We start from the raw sequence: 24,213 nt of genomic DNA, 5'->3' as shown, positions 1-24,213 counted from the left end.
CATCTAGGCCTTAATCTACGTAAAGTAAAGGCTGGAGCTTGGATTTTCTGATCAGAGGAAGAAAAGAAAATTGAAAAAAATCAAGGTCTCGATCTAGACCCACCCGTCCAGAGTTCATCCAGTTTCACACAGCCCGCATCGCGTTCCCTCCCATCCATAGCCTAGGCTAACCCTCGCCCATCCTCTTGGCTTTGGCGCCCAATTTACAAAGCACACTAGATCTAGTATCATCTAGCATGGCAATACAATGCGTTAGGAATCGAGGATGGGCCTTGTGCTTCGCGTGAGATGGAGAGAAAGGAGAAAAATTCTTCGCTTTTGGGGCCGTCAATTACTTTTACAGTGGGTGTCGCATTCAACGAGGTTGCCGGGACCGGCTTGTTGTCCTCGTTGGATCCGACTTCTCGTTGAATGTGACTAAGGCTAAAGTAAAGAAAGGAGACAAGTTATTATTATATTATTTATAGGATGTACCAATACCAGTAATTAAAACAGTTGTTCCCCCTGATGATGAAAATCTCCAACAGCGTGTTTGAGCTGTGGAATCGGTGATGGGCTTCGTGCTTCGCGTGAGATGGAGAGAAAGAAGAAAAATTCTTCGCTTTTTGTGACGCTAATTGCTTTTATTTGGTTATAGCCACCTCGTTGAAAGCGACTTCTGTCTGTTTGCAACCTCGTTGGAGCCGACGTACATTTACAAAGAGATATAGAGGAAAAATCGGGGATTATGGATTGCCTCGTTGGAGCCGTCTTCTCGTTGAATAATGCGGCACCCACTGCAGTTGCAAAGAAGTAATACCCCTTCATTTGACACCAATATCAAACTAATAATGTGATAATATTTAACTAAATGAAGCACGATTCAGTTTTGGAATTCTCTACTACTGTTGTCCGGGACAAAGTACTGAGATATCTGCAATCAAAGATTTGACATATGCCTCCATAGCAACAGGCATCTTCTAATAAAGCTAGGTTCATGAAATTTGGCACACATATTAAATGTGGCAATGCCAATATACTCACCAATTGTCAAATGTTTGACTTTAACTTTAATAATTTTGTTTTTAGAATGTTTTCTCAAAGGCACCAGAACATAAACAAAGGGGGCTCTCGTTGCCTAGAGGTTAAGGTGTAGGCCTCTCATTCAAAGATCCCGGGTTAGAATCCGCGTAGCGACCAAAACATTTTCTTCTCTAAAATTGTTTCCTTTCACCTCCTTTCCTGCTCTCTTGCAATGTTCTGTTGTCTACTTTCATTTCCACTTTCTGCCCCCACCCCCTCACCTCCTTTGCCCCCTCCTTTGGGCTCCCGACTCTTTCTGCAGCCTTTCTACTGCTACTCCTTGGCTCCTCCTTACTGCTGTCTTTCTCACTGCCACACCCCTGATCTTCTGGTAGGAAAGATCTACACCTAGCCTTCTCGGACAAGGGCGAAAAATCTCGGAGGGCCCGTGTGCAAGTTGCGCACGTTAAAGATCCCTTGGTGGTCTGAAAGTCGATAAGAGTAGGCTTTGGCCGCCACCTGGGCAAGATTCAAAATTTCCTACCAACTGAAAATATTAGGTGTGTCCCGCGCGCTCATATGACCTTATGCAGTTGTGAGCGCCGTAAAACACTTTACAAAAACAAACATAAACAAAACAACGACGAAAAGAGACGGAAGAAGAGCTTTAAAACGTAAAGCGCTTTAGATCTAGATCTGATTACTCATGCTTCTAAATGTCAATACTTAAGTAGACATTGAAAGACATAAACACAAATAAAATACAGAATATACAGCAGTTGGACCAGCGTCTGTGGTGCAAAGAGTTAGCCTCTTCATCTATCATGCAGAGAGCTGGAATTCAAATCAAGGCCCATGGAGCAAATTTTTGATCGAATATCTTTGTTTATATGCTAGGATGTAGCCTAAAGTACCTCTCAGCCCAAATTGGCCCTGACAGGCAGGTTCGAAGTAGCTAGAGCTATTGCAGTGTTGCTAGGAGCGAAAACCAAAAACCAAGAAATCTAGATTAAGGACAAACGTTGGGGCCTTTATTTATCAGGCCCCCAAAACATTTGCACTGACTACTGAACTGGCGTCTGTGGTATTATGATAAGGCTCTTTGCCTATCATGCAGAAGACTAGTTCAATTCGCACGCGGGGATGAGCATCTGTGTTTTTCTGCTGGGATTCCTCCCTCTCAGCAAGGGTTGGCCCTGACAGGCAGGGTCGAAGTAGCCCGTCTCTTAAATGACCTACTTACAGTGTTGCAAGGGACGAAAAACCGAAACTGAAACTAAACTTAAAACTGTACTGATAGCTGAGATACATGTCTTGTTACTTGAACACAGTTTGCAGACAGACCAAAATTACAATAACAATAATAAAATAATACTATGTGATATTTGAAAGATAGACAAAATTCTCCCCACGAATATTTGAGTTTCTCTCCTTCCCTTCATTAGGGCCTCATTGACTGGATCCTATTTTTGGAGCTAATGTGCTTAAGAAGCTTTAAGCCAATGAGAGGATTGGAAACCTTCGTCTCTGAGGAGGTCATTGAAATGTTTACAAATGCAAGCTTTCTTTCAAACTCTTTCATTGGCCATAAAGGGGATCCCAAGGGCCTAAAATAGGTCTCAATGGAAAGAAAAGGATTTCCTCTTATCGGTGCTATGTAGTTTGCCAGGTCAATTTCGAACAATGTTATTTTACTGAAGCTCAAAAGTAGTACTAAATGTTATATAATATTACATCGCAGAACAAAGACATTCTCCAGAATAGCTTTAAAAAACATATTTAAAAGATTTTGTGTTGATTTTCTGACAGAAACGTCATTCAAAAGTGTAATAAAGCGACAAAAAATGTTGCTCATTTTTAGTCCCAACAAGTGTTTTTGGCAATTTCTGCTCTCCAGCTCGATGTACCTAGATTTAATTCCACTAAGCTACTTCTTTTTTAGTTTTCGTAAGTGTTTTACGGCACTTACAACACAACAAGGTCATCTTTATAAGTGCCGAAGAATAGATGTGTTACAAGAGAATAAAAAAATACACCAAAAAAGTAGGAGAGATAAGGACGATAGATGTTTGATAGGAAAGGAGCAAACCACACCAGAACACCTGCCATCCACCCACAAGCTACTTCTGACTTAAACTTATGAAAATGGAACAGGTTTTGAAGCGGAAAGCATATACGATAACCGATTCTCTGAATAAATGAAAACATTCTCTCATCATTTGGCACAGAGGAACATGCCAACACAGTCACCACCTTAATATGTGCAGCTATACATGTACTATACAGGTGATCTACTCGTAACAGATACTCACCTCCATGCCAGTTTAGGGAGTGAAATAATTAGGAATGTTTGTCTTCTGAATCCATGCTTAATTTTCATTCTCATTTGTGTGAAGGGTCCAGATGATTTAAGTTTTGAAAATTAATCAGTATGACTTTACTCAAAGATCTTCACTTTTAACTGTTACTGTTAAACACGACCTGTTATCCACAAATCCAAAAATGGACAAAGAAAGCTGATAAAAAACCAATAAAAAGCAATATATTCTAACATGTTGCTTTCTGTATACAACAGTCTCTGTCTTAGACCCCATTCTGACGAAGAGCCTCATGTTGCACTTTCTCTGTAATCGATGTCTCAAAATACGCCCAAAATTTTGGCTCAGTATTAGAGGGAAAAAAAGAAATTTCTCAAATGCCAGTTTGTTAACAAACTGAAAGATTCTTGTCATGGCCGAGTTGAAAGCCTTTATGAGGAAGCTGGGGAGAGGTGTGGGTATGCTAGTGCGGAAGTGCACTCACTATCCAAACATTTTTTTTTTCCATTTTTGAGAACAAAGAGAAAATTTTCTTCTCCAAAAATCTCCTTTCGCTCCCTTTCCTGCTCTTTAACCATGTTCTGTCAAGTGCTTTCGTCCCCACTTTCTGCCCCCCTTCTCTGGGCTCCCGACTCTTTCTGCTGCCTTTCTACTGCTACTCCTTGGCTTCTTCTTTTTGCCGTCTTTCCGCCACACCCACTGATCTCAGGGTAAATAAGATCCAACACCTATCATTTTCTGATAAGGGCGAAAAATTCCCAGAGGTCTTGTGTGCAAGTTGTGCACATCAAAGGTCCTAAAATAGAGTAGGCTTCGGCCGCCACCTGGGCAAAATTCTACATTAATTCCTACCAAACTAATTTATTATAATGCTTAGTGTCCCATGCGCTCACATGGCCTTATTATGCAGTTGCATTAGTTGCAAGCACCGTAAAACACTTGCCAAAAAAAAGAGCTAGGGGTGTGGCACAACAAGTTACCGTAACTGTACCGACCAGTAAACGGAAAAGAAAAATGATGGGGGGTGGGGCAAACAGCACTATCTATGCTATGTGTACAGAGCAACATCAAAGGTTGTGTGTAGATGTAAAGCACCTAAACAAGCACTCAAGCTCTGTCAAAGCCGGTGAATCGCTCAGCGGTTTTCAGCTTTCAATTGGTTCAGACGTGAATTCCACTGTGGTCCATCCATTCCGACAATAAAACAATTTTTTTAACAGACAACTGCAGTATCTCCTTTCTGGTATCAAGATCACATTCAATTGGTCATATTTAGACTAAAAAAGACAGAGGGTCGCAAGCAGTAGCTGTTGGAATGTGCCTGAAAACTCGACCTGTTGTAAGAACCCTCCTCTTTTTTATTTTTAGTCTCCCAATGACCAGGTTTTTGTGCAGAAACCACTGTACCAGAAGTGCTGAACCATAGCATAATGAAATTAGGCATGAAGTGCTGACTTTAAAAGGCTACCAAAATGGTTGCTATTTTCACGAGCATGGCTGGTTTTTCACATGACGTATAAAAGTGTTAACTTTTTATGCAAACACACATACACACACATACACACACATACACACACATACACACACATACACACACATACACAAAAGATGCAAACAACATCTCCAAAACAAATTTTCTTTTTTCAAAAGTTTATTTTGTGGTACCAGTACATAAAAATATCAAAGAAACAAATGAAAATGTAGGCTTACTGTAAAAACTCCAAACAGGTCAAAAGAATAAAATCTACTCTGAGATGAACTGTACGTGACAGGAAGATGTACTTTCATGTCTAGAACTAGAAAAAAATTACACAAATCACTACGAAATAAAGTAACACATTCTAAATTCTAGCAAAATTTGTTTCCAAACTCATTTCACAGTCCCGATGTATCAGTGCTGAAAGTCCACCAAGTACAAAGAAAATGTTCATCGCAAAATTGTGCAGTATCACTGGCATGAGTTTTTAACATTATTATATATATCATGGTAATGCAAGAGGTGGCATGACCTCCAACTCTAACCTAACATTATCTCCAGTTGGACTGAACCAAGAGAGCTGAGAGCCCTGAAGAATCAAAACAAGCCAAGTTCAAGAGTAGGGCCTACCTCGTCGGAGGTTCAGACTATGGTTGAGGTTGTCTGCACTGCAGTCCATCACATCAATAAGTTGAGTGAACAGATCACCCTTGAATGGCATAATAAACAAAGGAACATTGCAAACAAGCCCTTTCTCACATACAATTAAAAATGTAAGCTGTACAAAGGGAAGCACACCAAACAGCAAACACAACGGCTCTTTGCTTAACAAATCATTTCTAAAAAGTTGTAGGTTAAGCCACACAAAATATAAGGCCAACGTACTTACACTACCCTTATGCTTTCATCAGAATTCAATTTTACAACTAAATACTTGAGTAGATGCCAGCAAGTAAAATGTCTAAATAGTGAGTTACATTATTTAGACTATATATTAGGCCCTCATAAGCACTGCCGCTATATAGGTTACATGTAGCTTGATAATGCCTCAACTTAACACACTAAAGTATGAAGAAACAGACAAAAGATAATCGGAAAATTATTTTTGTTCCAAAATTCTCTCATTATTCTAGTATTCTTCATTGGCCACAAGCATTGCTACAAATCATAACGAAGTTAATAAAGATTAAAAATAAGAATGAAGGTTTCTGTTGTAACTATCAATTTTTCAATGCCTGCACGGCTGTAAGACATGAGCTTATTTCACCATTTAAAAAGAAGCAAGGATTTTGTCATCAACAAAACAGTGCCTGAAATTTCCTCACCGGCACCTATTCACCACCCAAATATTTGTTTACCTTTTCTATATAGCCTCAATATAGGACCAACATCCTTATCCAGTCCGGTCCCTATGAAAATTTTAAACCTACACTAAAGAGACACAGGATCAAGAAATATTATCTCATGCACACAGGAAAACCAATATTGACAAAAGGTGATATATGAACAACATAAAGAAGACTTGTATAAATTTTGCTGCCATCAATTTACTTGCCAGATAACATTACATGATAAAGAATTTAAGCCTCTTGGCTTCACTTACAACTTACACATAAACGAGTAGTAATTAATGCTAATAAATGTAGTGGTTCGCCAAAAAAATTAAAGTGACCTGCAAAAAATAAAGGAGCTATATCATGGGTTCAAATACCAAAGTGATCATTGATAGCATCAATGAGGTCATTCTTCCTGGTGGCTGTTGTGTTAATCTTTTCTTTCTTTATGACGTCTCTGAGAACAGCAACAGTGAGCTTGCCAAGCTGAAATCAAAAACATTGAGTGAGAGAGTGAACACACTTTAAAAGCTAACTGTTTATGCTTATACTAATATATATGCCATATCAACAATATAATTGTGAGGAGTAGTTCAAAATTGGTCTGGTATTAGCATTAAATACTATATTCAAAAGATACAAATAAAATGCTTTCTCGTTTTTTTACTCAAGGGAAATCGGGTAATTGAGAATTTATTATACATGCCTTTCACCCCTGGCAGGGTATAGGCCACATACAAGCTCCCTCCATTTATCTCTGTCCTGGGCCATTCTTCCAAGCTCATTCCAAGTGAGCTTCATCTCTCTCATGTCACTTTCCAGACATCTACTTGTATATCCTTTTGTCCTGTCCTTTCCCACAGCTCTACATTTCTTATTCTATCCTATCATTTAATTCTTAGGATACTCCTCATACATCTGTTGATCAAAGTCAGGACTTTATTCAAAGCTGTCTTTGTTGTCTTCCAAATTTCGCAGCCGTAGAGGAGCACAGACTTGACATTAGAGATAAAGAGTCGAATCTTGGTGCGCAATGAGATGTTGCTTGCTTTACAGACTTTTGAAAATTGCTTGAATGCTGACCTTGCCTTGGGCTTGGCGGTTCTTGCTTTTACATCTGCCTCAGTCCCACCTTTACCATCAATGACACTTCAAAGGTAGGTACAGGAGTCCATTTCTTCCAGGGGAGTGTCTTCCACTGTCACAGCAGGGCTTGAAACTTTTCCTAGCTTCACTACTTTTGACTTGCCAGGATGTATACATAGACCAACATTCCTTGAATGATAAGGTGTTGAGCTCCTTGGTCTTGTCTTGCATCAGAGCATGTGTGTGAGAGAGCAGTGCAAGGTCATCGGCGAAGTCCAAGTCATCAAGCTGCTGCCAAGGGATCCACAGTATTCCATTGCGCTTGCCTCTGGTAGCTTCTTTCATGACCCAGTAAATTGCCAGTATGAAGAGAAAAGGTGAGAGCAAGTATCCTTGTCGCACTCCTGTTTGTACCTGGAACGGTTCTTAGAGTTGTCCTTCGTGGAAGATTTGGCAGTTTGTTCCATCATAGCTGGTCTTCACAAGCTTGACGATTTTGTCAGGTATTCCATAATGCTGCACAAGTCTCCACAGAGTTTCCCTGTCCACGCCGTCAAATGACTTTTCATAATCAATGAAGTTGATCACGAGTGGTGAATTCCATTCAAGCGATTGCTCAACAACGACGCGCAGAGTAGCGATCGAATTTTGTGAAATCCTGCCTGGTTTCCTCAGAGTTTCTCGTCTGTTGCCAGCTCGATTCTCTCCAGGAGTATTCTGTTAAAGACTTTCCCAGGTATGGACAGGAGTGTTATGCCTCTGTAGTTGTTACAATTGCTGAAGTCTCCCTTCTTTGGCAGCTTGATTATACTCAACACTTTACACCCTAAGGGCCTGGATGGGAAGTCCATGGTTAGATCCTATGCAAGGGGAAAGAACCCACCTCCCATGAATACAAGCCTTTGAAAAACACATTTTAGAAATACTAAACAAATTCTAAAAATCCTGAAAAAATAGAAGTTAAAACGAAAGATGAATGTAGTTTCAGAAAAATATAACTTAATGTATGCGCAAACTGTTGGAAATGTTGTAACTTTAGTTCAATCCGGGTGTCTGACCCGTCACTCTCACTCTCAGCCTTGCAGTCGGGCCCTTGATCTAAATTCTAGATTTTCTACGTCTGATTTTCAAGACCTTCATATCAATTCAAGTGTTCTACGAAAATGCATGTCTCTTCCTAAAGATCGTTAAAGAAATGAAAATCATGCATTTGTCACTAGACTAGACATTTTGAATTTTGTTGTTTATGGATACGGTATTTCCAGGAGCTGCTGAATCCTGCAGGAGAAACAACATCAAACAGCTTCTCACCAAAAGAAACCACTCTAGAACCATCAATACTGCAGAGTGAAACCCAACATGTTATAAATAAAATCCCAACAAACAAAGCGTCAGGCGTTGATAACATCACAGCAGAAGAGATCAAGCTATGCGGCCATATCGGTGAACTCTGGCTATGAAGGATATTTAATCTGGCCTGGGCGACAAACGCAACACCCGATGACTGGCAACGAGCTGTCATTGTACCTATTTGGAAAAAGAAAGGTAATAAAAGAGACTGTGGAATCTAAAGAGGAATATCCCTTCTCAGCCATGTGGGTGAAATGTTTGCCAAGATACTAGAAATGAGAATGAGACTAATAGTAGAGACTCAACTCAGTGAATCCCAGTTTGGCTTCAGAAAAGGCAGGTGCTGTACTGACACTATTTTTGCATTAAGACAACTGAGTGAGACTGCCATTGCACATGACTAAGACCTCAATATCGTCTTTGTGGATCAGGAAAAGGCATTTGACCGGGTAGATAGATGTCAACTTTGGGAAGTCATAGAGAAATATGGTGTAAGAGGACAATTGCTGGAGAACATCATGGCACTTTATATGGAACACAGCTCCAACAAGTAGAGGAATTTAAATATTCGGGAAGCACCTTCACACAAGATGGGCGTATGGACAAAGAAATAGAAACAAGAACTATGAAGGCAAATGCAGTGACTTACCAGCTAGCACCCCTGCTCAGTCACAAGAACATCCTAACCGAAGTGAAATCCCAGCTGATCAATGGCATCTACATACCAACATTAACATACCAGTGCCAAACATGGTCTCTAAACAAGGCACCAGAAAGAAAAATCAATGCATGCAAAATGAGGAGTCTCTGCAAAACCATCAACATCCTAAGAAGAGACCGCAAAAAACCCAAAACCAGACGTCTACAAACTGGAATACCACCAGTAATAAAATTCATAGAGCGTCAAAGAGTCAAGTGGTTTTTTGGACATCTAACCAGAATGCCCCAGAAACAACTAGTGGCTAAAGCCGGCTTCAAATCAAGAGGAAGACCAAGAAAGACCTGGCTGGATGGTGTTAAAAAGGTCCTGGAACAACATAACATATCTATCACAGACGCTATACACCTAGCACAGGACCGAAACATGCCCTTCCCCTCGACATCCTAAGCATACCAGAGAAAGACAAAAGTAGAAGTAAATATGCATTTAACGGACATTTATGGACTTGACTCTTGCCACAGAAAATATTTCAATTTCTTTTTTCTTTTTTTTAGTAAGCGTTTTACGGCACTTGCAACACAATAAGGTCATGTAAGTGCCGAAGATTAGAGGTATTACAACAGAGTAACAAAGATAAAAAAGCAGGAGGGGAGATAAGGACAATAGCTGTTTGATAGGAAAGAAGGAGCAAACCACACCAGAGCACCCACCAACCACCCACTTCAATTTCTTTGTTAATGTAATTTGCAATAACTTTTAACTAATCAACAATGCCATTCACTATATTTTTTACAACTAGCAATGAGTATGGAATAAGGAACCTTGGAAAAAAAAGAAAGGAACATAGCTCACCCTTCCAGCCTCAGCTTCCTTCTTCACATCCAGGCCAGCCAAAGCATCTTCTGCTTTGGCTTTCTTCGCTGCCGTTGACGCAGCCGGAGCCTAACAAAAGACATAAATGGACGATCAAAGTTTTATACAGTTCATAATCAGTTTTTCTGCCAGAATTCAACATTCCATTTGTGTCATGACGTGGTAGAATCAGGCGCTCGTTAATTTTCGGTCATATGATGTTATTGGTATCATCTTAAAGCCTGTTCATTTGCCTTCCTCTTGGTGAATACAATATTGATCTTTGAGGGATAGAAGTCGAGATATTTGCGGTTGAAGGAGGTTAGGGTTGCCTGGTTTCAAAGGCAAAATTACTGAGAAAATGGCTGCCAAAGTTTTGTAATTTCCTAAGAGTCCTTGGACATTGAAAATTTACATTTTTTGTGCCTTTCATCAATGTTTTTCTGTAGAATCCACAGAAATGTGTTTTTAAATTAACATAAAAGGGTTTGAGCCAAAAAAAGAAAATTAGACCAAAATTGCCCATCGGCCAAAAAGATGCCTATTTCCTTGATTTCATTATTATGACGAGCGCCTGATTTCACCACGATGCCTCACATTTATTTTGATCAGAGTAGTCATTGTTCTATCTCATGGCCCTAATCACCTCCTCTAGGGTAACATCTATTTTAAAAAAACAATGGGCACAGAATCCTCTTCCATTTAGTCTTATATAGGGAAAAACCTTCACTCCACACACAAAAATTTAAAAATAATAAAAACATATGTATATATGGTATACTGATCACAGTATTTTATGTACTCAGATTCATTTCACTGTCAACTTCACAGGAATAAAGCACAGGACACTTATTACAATGTTGCACCCATGTATTGGAATCAGCGAAGTCATTTTCCTAAAGTGAAGTGACAGGAGTAATATAGCCAGTCACCTCTACTAATGTCCACGGACACCAATTACTTTTGCAAACTACAACCTTTAATACCGTTATTGTACATAGCTAAGTTAGGCCTGTTTGAATTATTTTTGTTATTGTTAATTCATGCAGTTGAATGGAACAAAGGTTTTTTCCCATTGAAGTTGGTATGATGGTCTCAGGTTACAGAGAGGAAAGGAAGACAGTGCCATGTTTGCTGTGCTTATCTGTAGTATTAAAAAAAATAACAATGTCACAGGGTTTGTTGAACAACTACTTCTTGCCGCCTCATTTTCCATACATCAAGGAAAATGTGCAGGAGTAACACTGAAACCTGTCAGTCACAATATATTACAATCAGCTGTAACACATAACATGTGGAAACAAAGGCTGCAAACAGGACGCTGTCATGAAAGTCGTGAAAATCTCAGACCCTGTTCGAAATTCGACTTCAAACTTTTCAGGTTACTTTATCACAGTTTACAGTGGCACCCAACTACATTCCCACAGCAGCAACAACAGAACAGCTGCATTTATTCATTGACATCCTTTGCCAGCATGAAACAGAGGGTCTTCCCTTTTCCCTGCAAATTTTAATACTGGTGTGTAGCCTATTCAGTGCTGATACATGTACCAGTAAAGTACAGGCACATAAGACGCATCATGAACATGTCTCTACCAACTGCTCAAATCAAAAACTTATTACCAAGCCCAAAGGGTATGATAAAGCATTCCACACAAAAAAAATGTACATTGCACTCCACATGTTCTTTTTCCCATTAACAAGAATTGTGTTTTGCTCTAACAAATAAGAGGAAAAAGAGGCTCAAAAACAATTAGCATGGTAAAAGATAACTCATTAATATTGACCCAATAAACACTTCCTTACAGGAACACTTTTCACAAACTGGAATTTTCAAAACTGAGAAAAACAGGGGAAAACTTACCCGTCTCTTTTGTCCCGGCACATATCCTGGGGGGAACACCATGTCTTTGAACTCATCCAATGCCTTACCAGCACGTTCGGCAAACAGTTCAACTGATGGCACTGCAAGTACAGAAAACACAGTCAAGTAGATCATGGGCAAAATAAATTGTGAGGAATATTTGAATGGGTAATAATAATAACAACAACAACAATAATAATAATAATAATAAATAATATAAATGATAATATAAATTTTAATTATAATAATGATGATATTAATAATAAAATAATAATAATAACAATAATAATATTATAATGATGTTGATCATTTTTATAGCGCCTCCTTCTGTGAGCGCAAAGCTCTAGGCTCCTTACATAAATCCCAGAATAAAAAACAAAACTGCAGAAGCCAGCGTCAGTGCCTTTCACCCTCTGATAACAGACACTGCAGAGGGCACATTCCAATCACCATTCAGTTGCCAGCATAGCTCAGCTTGCATAACAACATGAGAGGAGGTGAAAGCACGATAAGAGGGATGTGTGTGTTAATCTGCAGCAGGGCTACATCCACCAAACACAGACAGATACAAAAATACAAGAGAGGCATTTAAAACTAACTCGCATAGGACTTTCCTTGTACAATTTTTTTCCCTTTTCAACATAATGACACGCACAATTTTTTTCTTTCCCTTTCAACATAATGATAAAGTGCTTCAGACTTCTATTTGAGGAACTGATACAAAACATTTTCAATAAAGTTAACGAGAGGTATCTATTTAAAATGTGTCGGATGCTTTTCTAGGATTGATGAATTCGTTTTGAAAAGCAGGAGTACAGACTGCTCTATGCAAAAGCACACATCTCAATATGAGAAGGAAACAATATGTTCTCCTCAGTACTGGTAGCTAGTTCTATGTTAAAGTGCATAAATAGCAGGCGATGCTATTGGAGAGAGTGGCAAATAGTGTTGACAGCCTACAGAAGCAAGATGCGCCTTTGAAAAGTAAAAGGAAACAAAAGCCAAAAAAAACCCTTTCTTTTAGTTATAGTAAATTTTACGGCACTTGCAAAACAAACAGGTCATATTGTTACTGGAGAGTATCATACAAAGAAAAGGAGGAGAGATAATGACAATAGATTTTTGACAGGAAAGAAGGAGCAAACCACACCAGAGCACCTGCCAACCATCCACCAAAAAGCAAAGATAAGTAAGACTGAGTCACGCATATACAGCTTACTATTGTGCATGAATTTGTGCTATATGCTATTTATCATCTTTTATCATAGATTTGTATTCAAAACCATCTTTGCTGGTAGTTTACAGTTCTGACAGTTACTGAGACCAACAATTTTTTAGTTCAACACAAAACAGGTTTTGTTTACCAACATGTTTTGTTTCTATTTGTCTTGCTGACTAAGACAGACAACCTTGTGCTGTTAAGGAGAGAGTTCTTCAGCATCGACTTCAAAGGAAGGTGGACACTGACAGAGCAGGAAAACATATTAAGTACACATCGAATTCAAACTCACAGATGTGATCGACCGGCTCCTCCACCTCATCTCTCTCCAGCGCCAAAGCTTCGATGTTCCTCCAGTGGTTCTGCAGTACTGGATTCTCAAAATCCTCGCTGCTGAATTTGAACTTCAACTTTTTTATCACTTCTTTGGCTTTGTCAATCTGGTCAGCAGTGGCTGCAAGAACAAAGAGACTGTTGGTCATCCTGCAAACTAACTAGAAATTAGACACTAAGAACAAGGAGTTGCCAGATCCCTGATCAAGACATCCTTTAGTTTTTATGGGATCTGTTACTCTAACCTCTTTGATATATTGCATATTGCAATCACAATTGGAAATTTTTCTATAAGGTACTCGACCTTTTTTAATAATTTGCAAACCATCATAATATAAATCTTGAATAGATTTGGTATTCCCACTATAACTTTTTAGAAGACAACCACATTACAATGCAACAAAACTAAACACAAAAAACATTGCACTTTTGAAAACTGTTGACATTATTTGAAAAACCTGAGAGCCTTGGTAGATTTCCTTTATTAACCCCTTGACTGCTGAGTAGATGTATCTCATATGGACCGATAATCCGTCGCCCAGTGCTGTGTAAAAGAATCAGCGGCTCAAACCTGTACATCGTTTCGTTGATATTTTAGCTTCTACTAAGTTTTGAATAAAGAATGGCATCCCTTGAATGCTTATCGTTTTAGCTATTTGGTCATATCTATATATAGACTATTTGACTGAAAGGGCGGGTTATACAACACAAAAACAAAATGGGGTGTGTTGTTTTTCTTACACAAATCGTGCGAGGTGGTCAGACCCGACCCATAGACTTGGAACGCTTATCTCAGTTCTTTACACTTGTTCACATTGTTATAGCTTGTTATGTCAAAATTTTTGCTATGGATAAAACCATTTCTTCATTTGTCTTCCTACTTATAGGCTACATAATTCAATGAGAAGCGCAAGCTTTGTCACTGATGTAACAAAGCAATGTGTGTAGCCTTTGTCACACACATCATGCGAGACAGCCAATGGGTAGAATCGGAGCGCTTGTTCAGTCTTAGTTCTTTCAAGATGTTTACATTATTATGGCATGTTCTATGCAGGTCTTATCAATGGATGAATTCATCTCATCATTTATCTTTCTATTGGTATAAGTTTTACTGATCTGTCTCTTATAACAAGCGAACAATTGTCAATTAAAGATTGTGAACTGTGACATCTTGCGCACTGTAGAATTTTCTTTAGCATGTGGGGTGCATAAATGGTTAGCAGTCAAGGTGTTAAACAACATCTGTTTGTTTATTTTTTAATTGTGGAAGCACCATTCTCTATACCAATTCTCTCTTTGAAAAGTTTGATACGCATGGGATAAAAAAAAAAGCCCTGAAGCAGAACTTACGTTGGAGAATTGCTAAAATATCAATTTTGCATATGCTATTATATACAGTTGAACCTGCCCTGACGGCCACCTCTATAAGACGGCCACCTGTACAAACGGCCACTTTCCATTTCCCCCTTTGCGTTTTTTTCTATATAATTTCACTGTGTAAAACGGGCACCTGTCCAAAGCGGCCACCATATTTTAACACACAACCCCTATCCCACTAAGCAATAACATCTGTCTTAGACGGCCACCTTTGTGACACCATTACGTTTTGTCATTAATTGTGCATTGACCCCTGGCGTTGTGAGCGAGCCGTCATAATCTAATCACCTTTCGTTGTTGTTAGGTAGTCCCTCCAACCGATCATGTTGCGTAGGCCCCTCCCACTGTTGACCAATTGGTACCAATTTCATGCTGCTGGTGAGGGAAGCGTGTGATCCCTCATAACCCATAAGCCCTGCCCAGAACTCATACACAAATCGTAAATGAGATAAGTGGTCACTGTTTACCCAGTCTGTAACTAGTGTAACAAAGTAACAATGGAAGTCAACATGGAGTTGTGACAGAAGCGTCGCTCGTTCTTCGAATGGTGGCGACCCATATGTTTGTTTTACCATAGCACTCTGTCCTCCTAGTCTGACACATTTCGTTTTATTGTCACCCTTGCACAAAATTAGCAACAAAATAAAAATAACAAACAAAATACAAACCAACAACAACAAAAACAACAATAATGCGGCTACTTTCGATTGGGAATGGGGTTTGTTTTCTTCATCTTGATCAGTCCTGCCTAAGACGGCCACCTGTCTTATACGGCCACTTTTCTCCTTGACAATGAGTGGCCGTCTTACACAGGTTTAACTGTAGTTCCAAACACCCGCAGAGGAGGGTGGAGAGGATATATTCTGTTTTGTTTTCATATGCCTTACTGTATATTGGAGTGAAATAAAATAGGGATTCAGCCTAATAACAAACACCCACTATTAAAAGGATAAAACAGCGTCTACGGTGTCATGTTCATCTACTCATAGTTATATACTAATATTAACATACAAGAAAACAAGTTATCCTGTTTACTTTTGTAAAAATGTTACACCCACTTAAAACAAAAAGACAATGATTCAAATATGGGGAAGGGGAAAGGTAGAGAAAATAAAGAGAAAGGGAAGAGTCTACTTTTAGCCTGACAAGACCCTGAGTTAACAACAGACAGTTAACACAAGAGAGAGCTCTGCAGGAGAATGCAAGGACTGTGCAGACGGAAAAGAAAACAGATACCCTGAGGACAGGAGAAAAGTTGCGCTGTATGAATGACACAATGACACCCCACCAGTGGGGGAATTGTCCTAGTGAGACGGCAGACTGCTGCAGCTCAGCCAGCTCTGGATGCAGTGATGCAGTGATCCAGTTCACAATTAGAAGTGAATCCAAAATGTTTACATGACATGAGTAAATTCACTAACTTCTCAAAAAGAAAAATTCATTTTATATATTTCATTTTTTTTTATAGTAGAGGGTTTTACGGCGCTCGCAACTGCATAAGGTCATATGAGCGCCAAGGGGTGGGTGTCAACAGAGAAGTCTTTACAGGGAATCAGACTTACACTGCTCACCTCTCTAGCTTCAACAGCATAAGGTCTGCTTCAACTATTAAGGCACCCCGGAAATAGCAGGTCACAAGAGAGTGACAAACACACAAAAGAAGTAGAGGAAAATGACAATAGTAAGGATCAGGAAAGAAAAAGCAGCAGTTCCCTGTTGTAGATCAGGCACAGTTATGAGCGTGACATGAGTCAGCCCATTTACAATTCCACTATGCTTGAACGAGAAATGTCCCCCCTTTGGGAGTGGCCTAAAGACACAACAGTCAGTGGCACTGCCCCGGGGGGTAAATTCATTTTCGAGGCAGTTAGAGGAGTACACATCCACTAGCAAAGACTGTCATGTACTGCACAGAACAAGGAGACAAGAGTATATAATAAAGTGAATGAGCCTGAAAATATGCGGGTGCGCCTTGAGAAAGGTACCAAAAGTCGCCCCATACCGTTTCGAGCTACAGGCTGATAATGACAAAAATCTTTTTTTTGACCAAAATGTATCTCCATAAAAAAAGATAGATCCACAATTTTTTTACACTGTGCTCAAAGGGTTTTCATTGATTTGACTTCTAAATATTTTATTTTGAATTATTTTGAGGGTAGGGTATAAAAAAAACATAATGAAAACTGCTTTAAAAAAATGCTAAAATCTATTCTTGAAGCACATTTTCTCTTCCCTGCTAAGTTTTACCATTGAATTCCATTCATGATATTGATGTCAACTGAATGCCAAATTGGAAATGAATTTTCCATGAATAAAAACATGTTAAAAATCTTTCTTTTTTTTAAAGTCTGTATGTGTTCTCACGTTTGTTGAACTAAAAAAGCTCATTTTCTCAAAATTACATTTTTATACCCTACCTTGCAAAATGTATATATCTCAAAAACTACTTGGGATATCTACAAAATTAAACACCCCTGTGTTCAGCATTGAATTTCCAGTAAGGTACAACCTTTAACTCAAAATGGTCAAAATCCGACTTTTGATACCTTTCTTCAGGCACACACACATATATGGGGCTATGATGAGTAAATCTGACAAATGAAAGGAGTGGAATGTGATTGATGAAAAGTCATCCCTGGCAACCCAGAGGCAGACATGACCACAAGATTGATGGCATTGATGAAGATGGAAATGATGACGATGATGATGATGGTGATGATGGTTATGATGGAAAAGATGATGATGATGGTGGTAATGATGAAAATAATGAATGTGATGATGATGTTGACAGGCAGTAAATGTTCACAGAAGGTCTACATAACACAAAGAGATGGAAGCATATCCTAATTACCACAGTACGAAGGGAAGAAGACAATATGAGAGCTTCTCTGGACAGCACTTTTGTCTGCCATACGTTCAACCCCCACAGAGGGTAGGTACACAATGTGCATCTGCGAAGAGTAAGGATGAGTTCAGTAAAAAGCTATTCCCCAAAGACACTGCATCCAACTCACACACCTCTTGGCTTCTCCACGTAATTAACTCTTCTGAAATCGTCAGCACACGGCAAAAATATGACGTGAAACCCAGGCGGAGTTACTTGCACCTTGTGCTCATCCAGTTCTTCAGCCTGAAAAAAAAAAATCACAAATGAACCAGTGTAAGGAACATATGGATGGCATGATCAAGGCGCAACAGCAGTGAAATTTTTGTTGCAGCCGGGGGTTCCCCGCCAAGCCCCTTATCCCGTCGGGGTCATGGGGGTCAGCTCCCTGTCGCCGCTCTGTCTGGGCTGACTTAATTTTTGGTACTTTTCAATGTACAGTTTTAGGTGTACCCTTGTATTTATGGTAATTATCATTTTATGCAACCAAAGCACGCATTTCTACTCTTGAAGCTCAAAAAAGAAAGGACTTTGTAACTTCTCTGGTTATTTCGTTAGATGCGCTGAAGTCGGCAATGCTAAATTGTAAAATTTTTTGAACAAGTGTGAACGAAAAAAAAGTCAATATAAACAAAACGGCACAAACAAAAACTGTCTAACTTTTGGAACATGAACGACATATCATTGGTGCAGATAATTAGAAAAGATTGTATCTGCGCATATAATAGAAAGCCTGTAATTTTGCAACTTTATCCATCTGGTCCACAATTCGCTAAGAAGTAATTCGTCCAAATACAACTTTATGTGTCCAATATAGTCGAGAATATTCGTTTATTTTCTCAAAAGTTTATAAAAACTACCCTGTAATCTCTCTATGAAGTAATAAAAATTTATTTTAGTGTCAGAATAGATCTACAATGCAATACACGAACAGTATCTGTTCGTGTTACACTCCAGAAATTCCTTACTTTTCTTACAACGCTAAGTCTAGGTTTTGCAAGTTGATTGAATAACAGGGATGACTTCTCATAATTGAGTTATAACAATAATTTCTAGCTTTCCAGTAACACTGAATCAGCACCAAACTTTCCCAGTTTTTATTTTCGTTTCTATGACCATTTGCAATAACTGACAATGTTCTGATTTCTTTACATTCATAAGTGTCCGCGCATATTTCCGACACAAAAACTATTCGCTCTCATTATTTTTATTCCATACGAGAAGTTTATCTCTACCTATGTATTTACACAGTTTTGTATTTTCTAAAAATCGCATAATATATCTTTCTTAGTTGGAGGTAGGGAGCCACAGACAAAGCATGATTAATTAACAAAAGCAGAGTAACTTTCTCTTGTTAAATGGTAAAACAAGAGCTAACGCTGAGAGTCTTTAGTTAAAAAATGCAGATGTGCATCTTTCTTCTCTTATAACTTGACAATAACTACTTGCGCAGATATAAGATTTCTTATGGTAAAAGACATGATTTCGTAGTCAGTTTAACACAGATTTTGGAGAGATCTGTTGTGCCATTTTAAAATAAACAATCATTTATTCATAAGTTTGTAACTAAAATAGGACAAATTGGGCACTCTACAAACTTGTCTAGAACAAAAACTAAGGCACAGAAATTAACCATTCTAACGCAGAATAAATCTCAAGTCATTGAGCTTTTAGTACATCAGAGTAATGGTTTGCTGTGTGGGATGGGGAAAGAGTTATATCATTTCAAATGAGACAAAATTGCGACTTTTTTACTGACACCAGCAAAGTAGCTTCAGGGCTCATTAACCCCGTGACCCTGAGCTGGGGAGCTCCGGCGGGCTGCTGAGTCACGCTAACTAAAAGTAACAGAATCAGGCGAAAAGTGATACTGTGTGATATACATTCATTTCTTGATCTTACAAGATGTGCCATTTAGTGGAAACGAAACTTTAAGGACACTTCGCAGCATGAAGTCATAATTTTGTACTATTTATATGCCAGGTGCAAATGGGTTTTAAAAAAGATATATCTAGCAGAAATCGCAAGACTATTCAATATTCATTACTCGCAGCGCTATTCATCCAGTGATTCTCAGCTCAGGGTGTATCTGTTTCATAATGTATTGCGGCACTGGCTTGCACAGTGTGGATGGCGCTGGAAAATTGCTCCAAGAAACAGACAACAACGACAGAGAGAAGGGGAGAGGAAAATAATAAAAAGAGGCAAACGTGTGTACATTCATCCCAGCCTCCCCCCCCCCCTACACCCACCCACCAAACATACTGACCTAATAGATATCCCGAGTGAAGCAGCTGACACCATTTCTTTTTTCAAAACATAATCGTAGGCTTCCAAACCCCGCGCTGTTAGCTGCGATTTGACGAAGTCACATCAACATTCATAATTCTTTAAATTTTTAATGGGGGTAAGGAGAGCTCATTGCACCAGCCTACGCAAAACTATCCGATGTGTTTCATGCAATAGTCCTTTGAGCTGTTCATGGTGTGACACGTGAATATTGAATGGTAGTAAATACTTCTTAGAAGCATGTTTTATAACTCATGTTGGTTTCACTTCTCATTCTGCCTTGTAATCATCAACTACAATGTATTGCTGTTAACATGTTCTGTAGTCTCTGCCTAAACACACGCCATACAAAAGCACACTCTGCTCAAACGCATGCTTCCGTCATATGACGGGTTTTTTACTTTATAATTTAGACATACAAACGCACAAACACTCCCTCTAAACGCACACTCCGATCCGCGAAACACGTCGACAGGCAAAGCTTGACAACAGGAAATTTTCACTACCACCGGCACAGCTTGCATAAGACAAGCCTAGAAAATTGGATATTTGATGAGACTGCCCCTCACGCTGAACAAAGAGAGTGATAGACAGCGTTTTCACACCCTACTTTTGACTGATACGAGGGGGGGGGGGGGGGCCTGAAAATATTTTTTGATTGGTCGGTGGAAATGCATCTTTGAGAGAGAAGTTTTCTCACTGGTGTTTGGGTGACTGCATAGGTTATGTGTAGTTAGACCGAGGCCTATGATGCGCAACACGCGTAAATGCTGTAAAATACTAGGATTAAAGATTAGTCAAGTAAGCCTAATCAGCTGTGCTCGAAGAACTTATAACGTACTTGTTCAACGAATCACAAGAGAAAAGTTTCTCGGAAAGTACAGATCTATGATTTTGATGTCGTCAATAAATTTACGGACGGGGGTAGTCGCTTGGAAAGCCACGAGGCTCGGCCGATGTCTCTACCACTATCACCAACAGTTTACTCTTAGGTTGTCTGTTCTCAACACTTTATGGTGCATATCATTACAATCAGTCTATCTCTCTCTCTGCCCCCCCCACCCCCTAAAAAAAAAAACCCATGCAAGGCCTTTGTATTCTTAACCGCAGTTGCAAAATCCTTCACAAAATAGTGACCCCCACCCCCAAGGGAGGTCACTAGAATATCAAGGAATTGAGGCGACAATGTCCCTTCCTCCCTTTGCACAGGTTCATGTAAACGCACGCTCCGTATAAACACATGCTTTAGGGGCCTTTCCGAGCACGGTACGTTTAGGCGGAGACTACTGTATTTTACTCAAATATTTTACATACAAAGCACTCTAATTTTACAAGAAGCTGAGAAAAATGAGACGGAAATCTGTTAACCAAAAATATCACATGGTATTCGAATGGCTATGCCATGCCTTATATACCTGTGAATAGTGCAAAATTCGTGAATGTTGAAGAGTAGAATGACATGGGCACAACTCTACTCACAATTTTCTTTAAAATCTCAGCAGTCTGCAGGTTTTTGACTTTCAAAAACAGCATATAAATCCTAAGACAGCAAAACGTTTTAACAGATGAACTATTATTCAGCTCAAGGATGTATAAACCAAATTTTTTTTACAAATTATAGTTTTTTTAAAAGTCATACCATTATCAGAGAGGTTAGGATAGCATTTGGGTAAAGTATTGACCACTACTTACCGACCAGACAGGCGATCTTTGATTACATCGCGTATGGGCTTGCCCTCTAGAACCCCCCCCCCCCTAAATTTCCCTGTCCAAGACAAAAAATGTGTGACAGAATATTTTTTTGGGCTCCCTTAAGATTCCTATTCCGTTTTCTTTGACAGGTTAGACTGCATATAAAAAAAAAAGTAAACATTCATCTATTCAAAGCAAGCATCATAGTTTTTATGTTTCATTTAAGCAGTACAATGTATTTACAACAACTTTCTATACTGTATTCATAGCTGCCACTCAGGAGTTTTAAAAAAAGAGGAAATTCATGCGAAGGCGTACACCTGCTCTCCGAAAGCCGGAGTAAAGCCAGTGAGAACCAGAGGCAATATATCGGAATATTTAGCCTGTGCTTTAGGAAGGGAAAACTGTCATATTTGTTAACCACAGGCTACTGAAGTAAAATGTATTTGAAAAAAAAACCAACGAAAAAAACCCCCCAAAACATTAAGTTGACTAACAAGTATTTGACACAGTTTGGTGACTAAAAAACCAGTCTTTGTTGCCAGCTGGTGTCTCATAAAAATTTCTTTCACTTTAAACTGGTGTATCAATGTAGAGCAGTATTGGATCAAGGAGGCAACACCTTTGCCACTGTACTGAGCGATTTCTTTATCGTACCAAACGCAAAGTGCAGCAAGCGGCTTGTTCAAATCTAATGAACTTTTCAAGTCGTACACCGTCAGCTTCTTTCTCATTCCAGCTCCTTATATTTTTGCATTCTGCATCAATTTCACTCGAATTCCCGCCGGTTTTCAATGACAACTCGGCATGCCAACATCCTGAAGCTCGATCGACACTATTGCTCCACAATAAAAAATGTGAAACTAGCGCTAGGCACAGAAGAACGGAAGTACAAAGCTACGGGCGGACATGCGCAAGCTGCGTTTTCATTTATCTCCCGGTTCGGTGTTTTCCGCGTGTAAAAAAAGTAGCGCAATTTGCGACCGAGAGCGGTCCAGTGGAGGAAGGAGGAAAGTAGCAGGAAAAGCAAGATGAAGCGGAGTTTCCGCTATTTGCGGAGTTTCCGCTATTTAGCGGAAAAGTAGCAGCTATGTGTATTATCGAATCATTGAAACAATTCAAACCAACAACTGAAGAGTTAATGATTTTTAAAAACCTGCCTGTGGCAAAAGCGTGACAAACTTGGGTGGGAGGTTTCGGCTAGGGATGTACTTGCAAATAGGCGTCACATCACGCTCAAGGCATTTTTTCAGAAGCGCTGAGAATGCTTGAGTGCTGCCTGTCACTTTCTGTAATGAAATTTAAAAAAGTATAAAATGCATTTAAAACTTGATATCATAACTGATGGAAACAATATTGTCAAGCTTAAGTGTGAAATTCTGTCTGCTCAAGATTCAATTTAAAGAATTCAGAACATAGTTTGACCGAATGAGCCGTAGCTGTTGAATTAGTCAATAGAAATTCAGAAAGGTAACAAGACAAGACAACTGCTGCCAGAGAATTTAAGTAAAGAATCTGACATGTGTCAACCCCCCCTTTCCCCTCTCCCCCACCCCCTCCCCCTGGAAACAAAGGAAATAAAACAACACCGTTAGATAATCTCAAGATTCCTAAACGAGTCTTATGTGTTACCAGTTTAGACACAACTGAACATCAGTATAACAGAGAATCATTTCAATCATGCTTCAAGGTAACAGTCTCTTTTCACCAATGAGTACCACTGAGCACCTGGCTTCCATCTGAGTACAATCCCAGATATTTTTCTTTAGTAATGAGGCAAAAGGGAGCCAAAAGATAAGACATCAATGGTAATCAATAGTTTCCCAATGCTAAGCAAAATTTGTTTTACCATTTCATCAGGGTAGATGAATTGGGCTGGCTTCACATGAAAGTATTTCTTCAGCGAAGATCTAGGCTTGAAACCCATCAGGGTAAATCCTGAGAAAGAATAAACAAGAGAATACATTTCATAGTTGTTTTTTTATGAGATTAATCATACTCCTGTATCTGAAATTCCCCACGCGTGAAGAAAAAAAAATGTTTTAATTAAAAGACCTTTTTGTGAAAGTATAAACATTGATATGCTTCATTATATTCCTCTAAAGGCTGAAACAGAACCCAGCTGATAGAAAAGAAACTAAAAGTGAGTTTTAACTTTGCAAGAGGTGAGCTGACTTCTCAATCACAATAACCATATGTTTTTAGCTCTGCAAGTTTTGTCTTATTTCTCATACAGACAGGAACAGAACATATGGGGGGGGGGATGAGATCATTATTATTAGGGGCAAGTAAGTACTGAGTATAGAGGCAGTCTGAACCGCCTGACACTAAACGGCCTGTACACTTGGCCTCCACAGCAAAAGTAAGCAAGTATACATTACTTGTAAATTTTAAGTTGATTTAAAAATATCCATTTGCAAATATTGATACACCTCAATGTGTGAGCAGAGTACTTTGGTCATATTTCTGGCTACC

General features: G+C 39.2%; 1 protein-coding gene across 5 annotated transcripts in view; it reads right to left on the bottom strand.

The window, feature by feature from the left end:
• Positions 1-4,953: 4,953 nt before the first annotated feature.
• Positions 4,954-24,213, bottom strand: part of LOC101860888 (X-ray repair cross-complementing protein 5) — a 77,358-nt gene continuing 58,098 nt past the window's right edge. For all 5 annotated transcript variants that reach the window (XM_035969282.1, XM_035969285.1, XM_035969284.1 and 2 more), the window contains 7 exons: positions 23,588-23,676; positions 22,899-23,027; positions 17,892-18,003; positions 13,456-13,617; positions 11,945-12,045; positions 10,081-10,170; positions 4,954-6,617 (listed from right to left, as the gene is read on the bottom strand). In XM_035969282.1, the coding sequence (XP_035825175.1) occupies positions 6,501-6,617; positions 10,081-10,170; positions 11,945-12,045; positions 13,456-13,617; positions 17,892-18,003; positions 22,899-23,027; positions 23,588-23,676 (800 nt within the window). In that variant the 3' untranslated portion in view covers positions 4,954-6,500. The remainder of the gene's footprint in view (positions 6,618-10,080; positions 10,171-11,944; positions 12,046-13,455; positions 13,618-17,891; positions 18,004-22,898; positions 23,028-23,587; positions 23,677-24,213) is intronic.

The sequence above is a fragment of the Aplysia californica genome, unplaced genomic scaffold, assembly GCF_000002075.1.
Source record: "Aplysia californica isolate F4 #8 unplaced genomic scaffold, AplCal3.0 scaffold00134, whole genome shotgun sequence".
NCBI classification, from domain to species: domain Eukaryota; kingdom Metazoa; phylum Mollusca; class Gastropoda; order Aplysiida; family Aplysiidae; genus Aplysia; species Aplysia californica.
The sequence above is the reverse complement of the archived record's forward strand: the minus strand, read 5'-3'. Positions and strand labels throughout refer to the sequence as shown.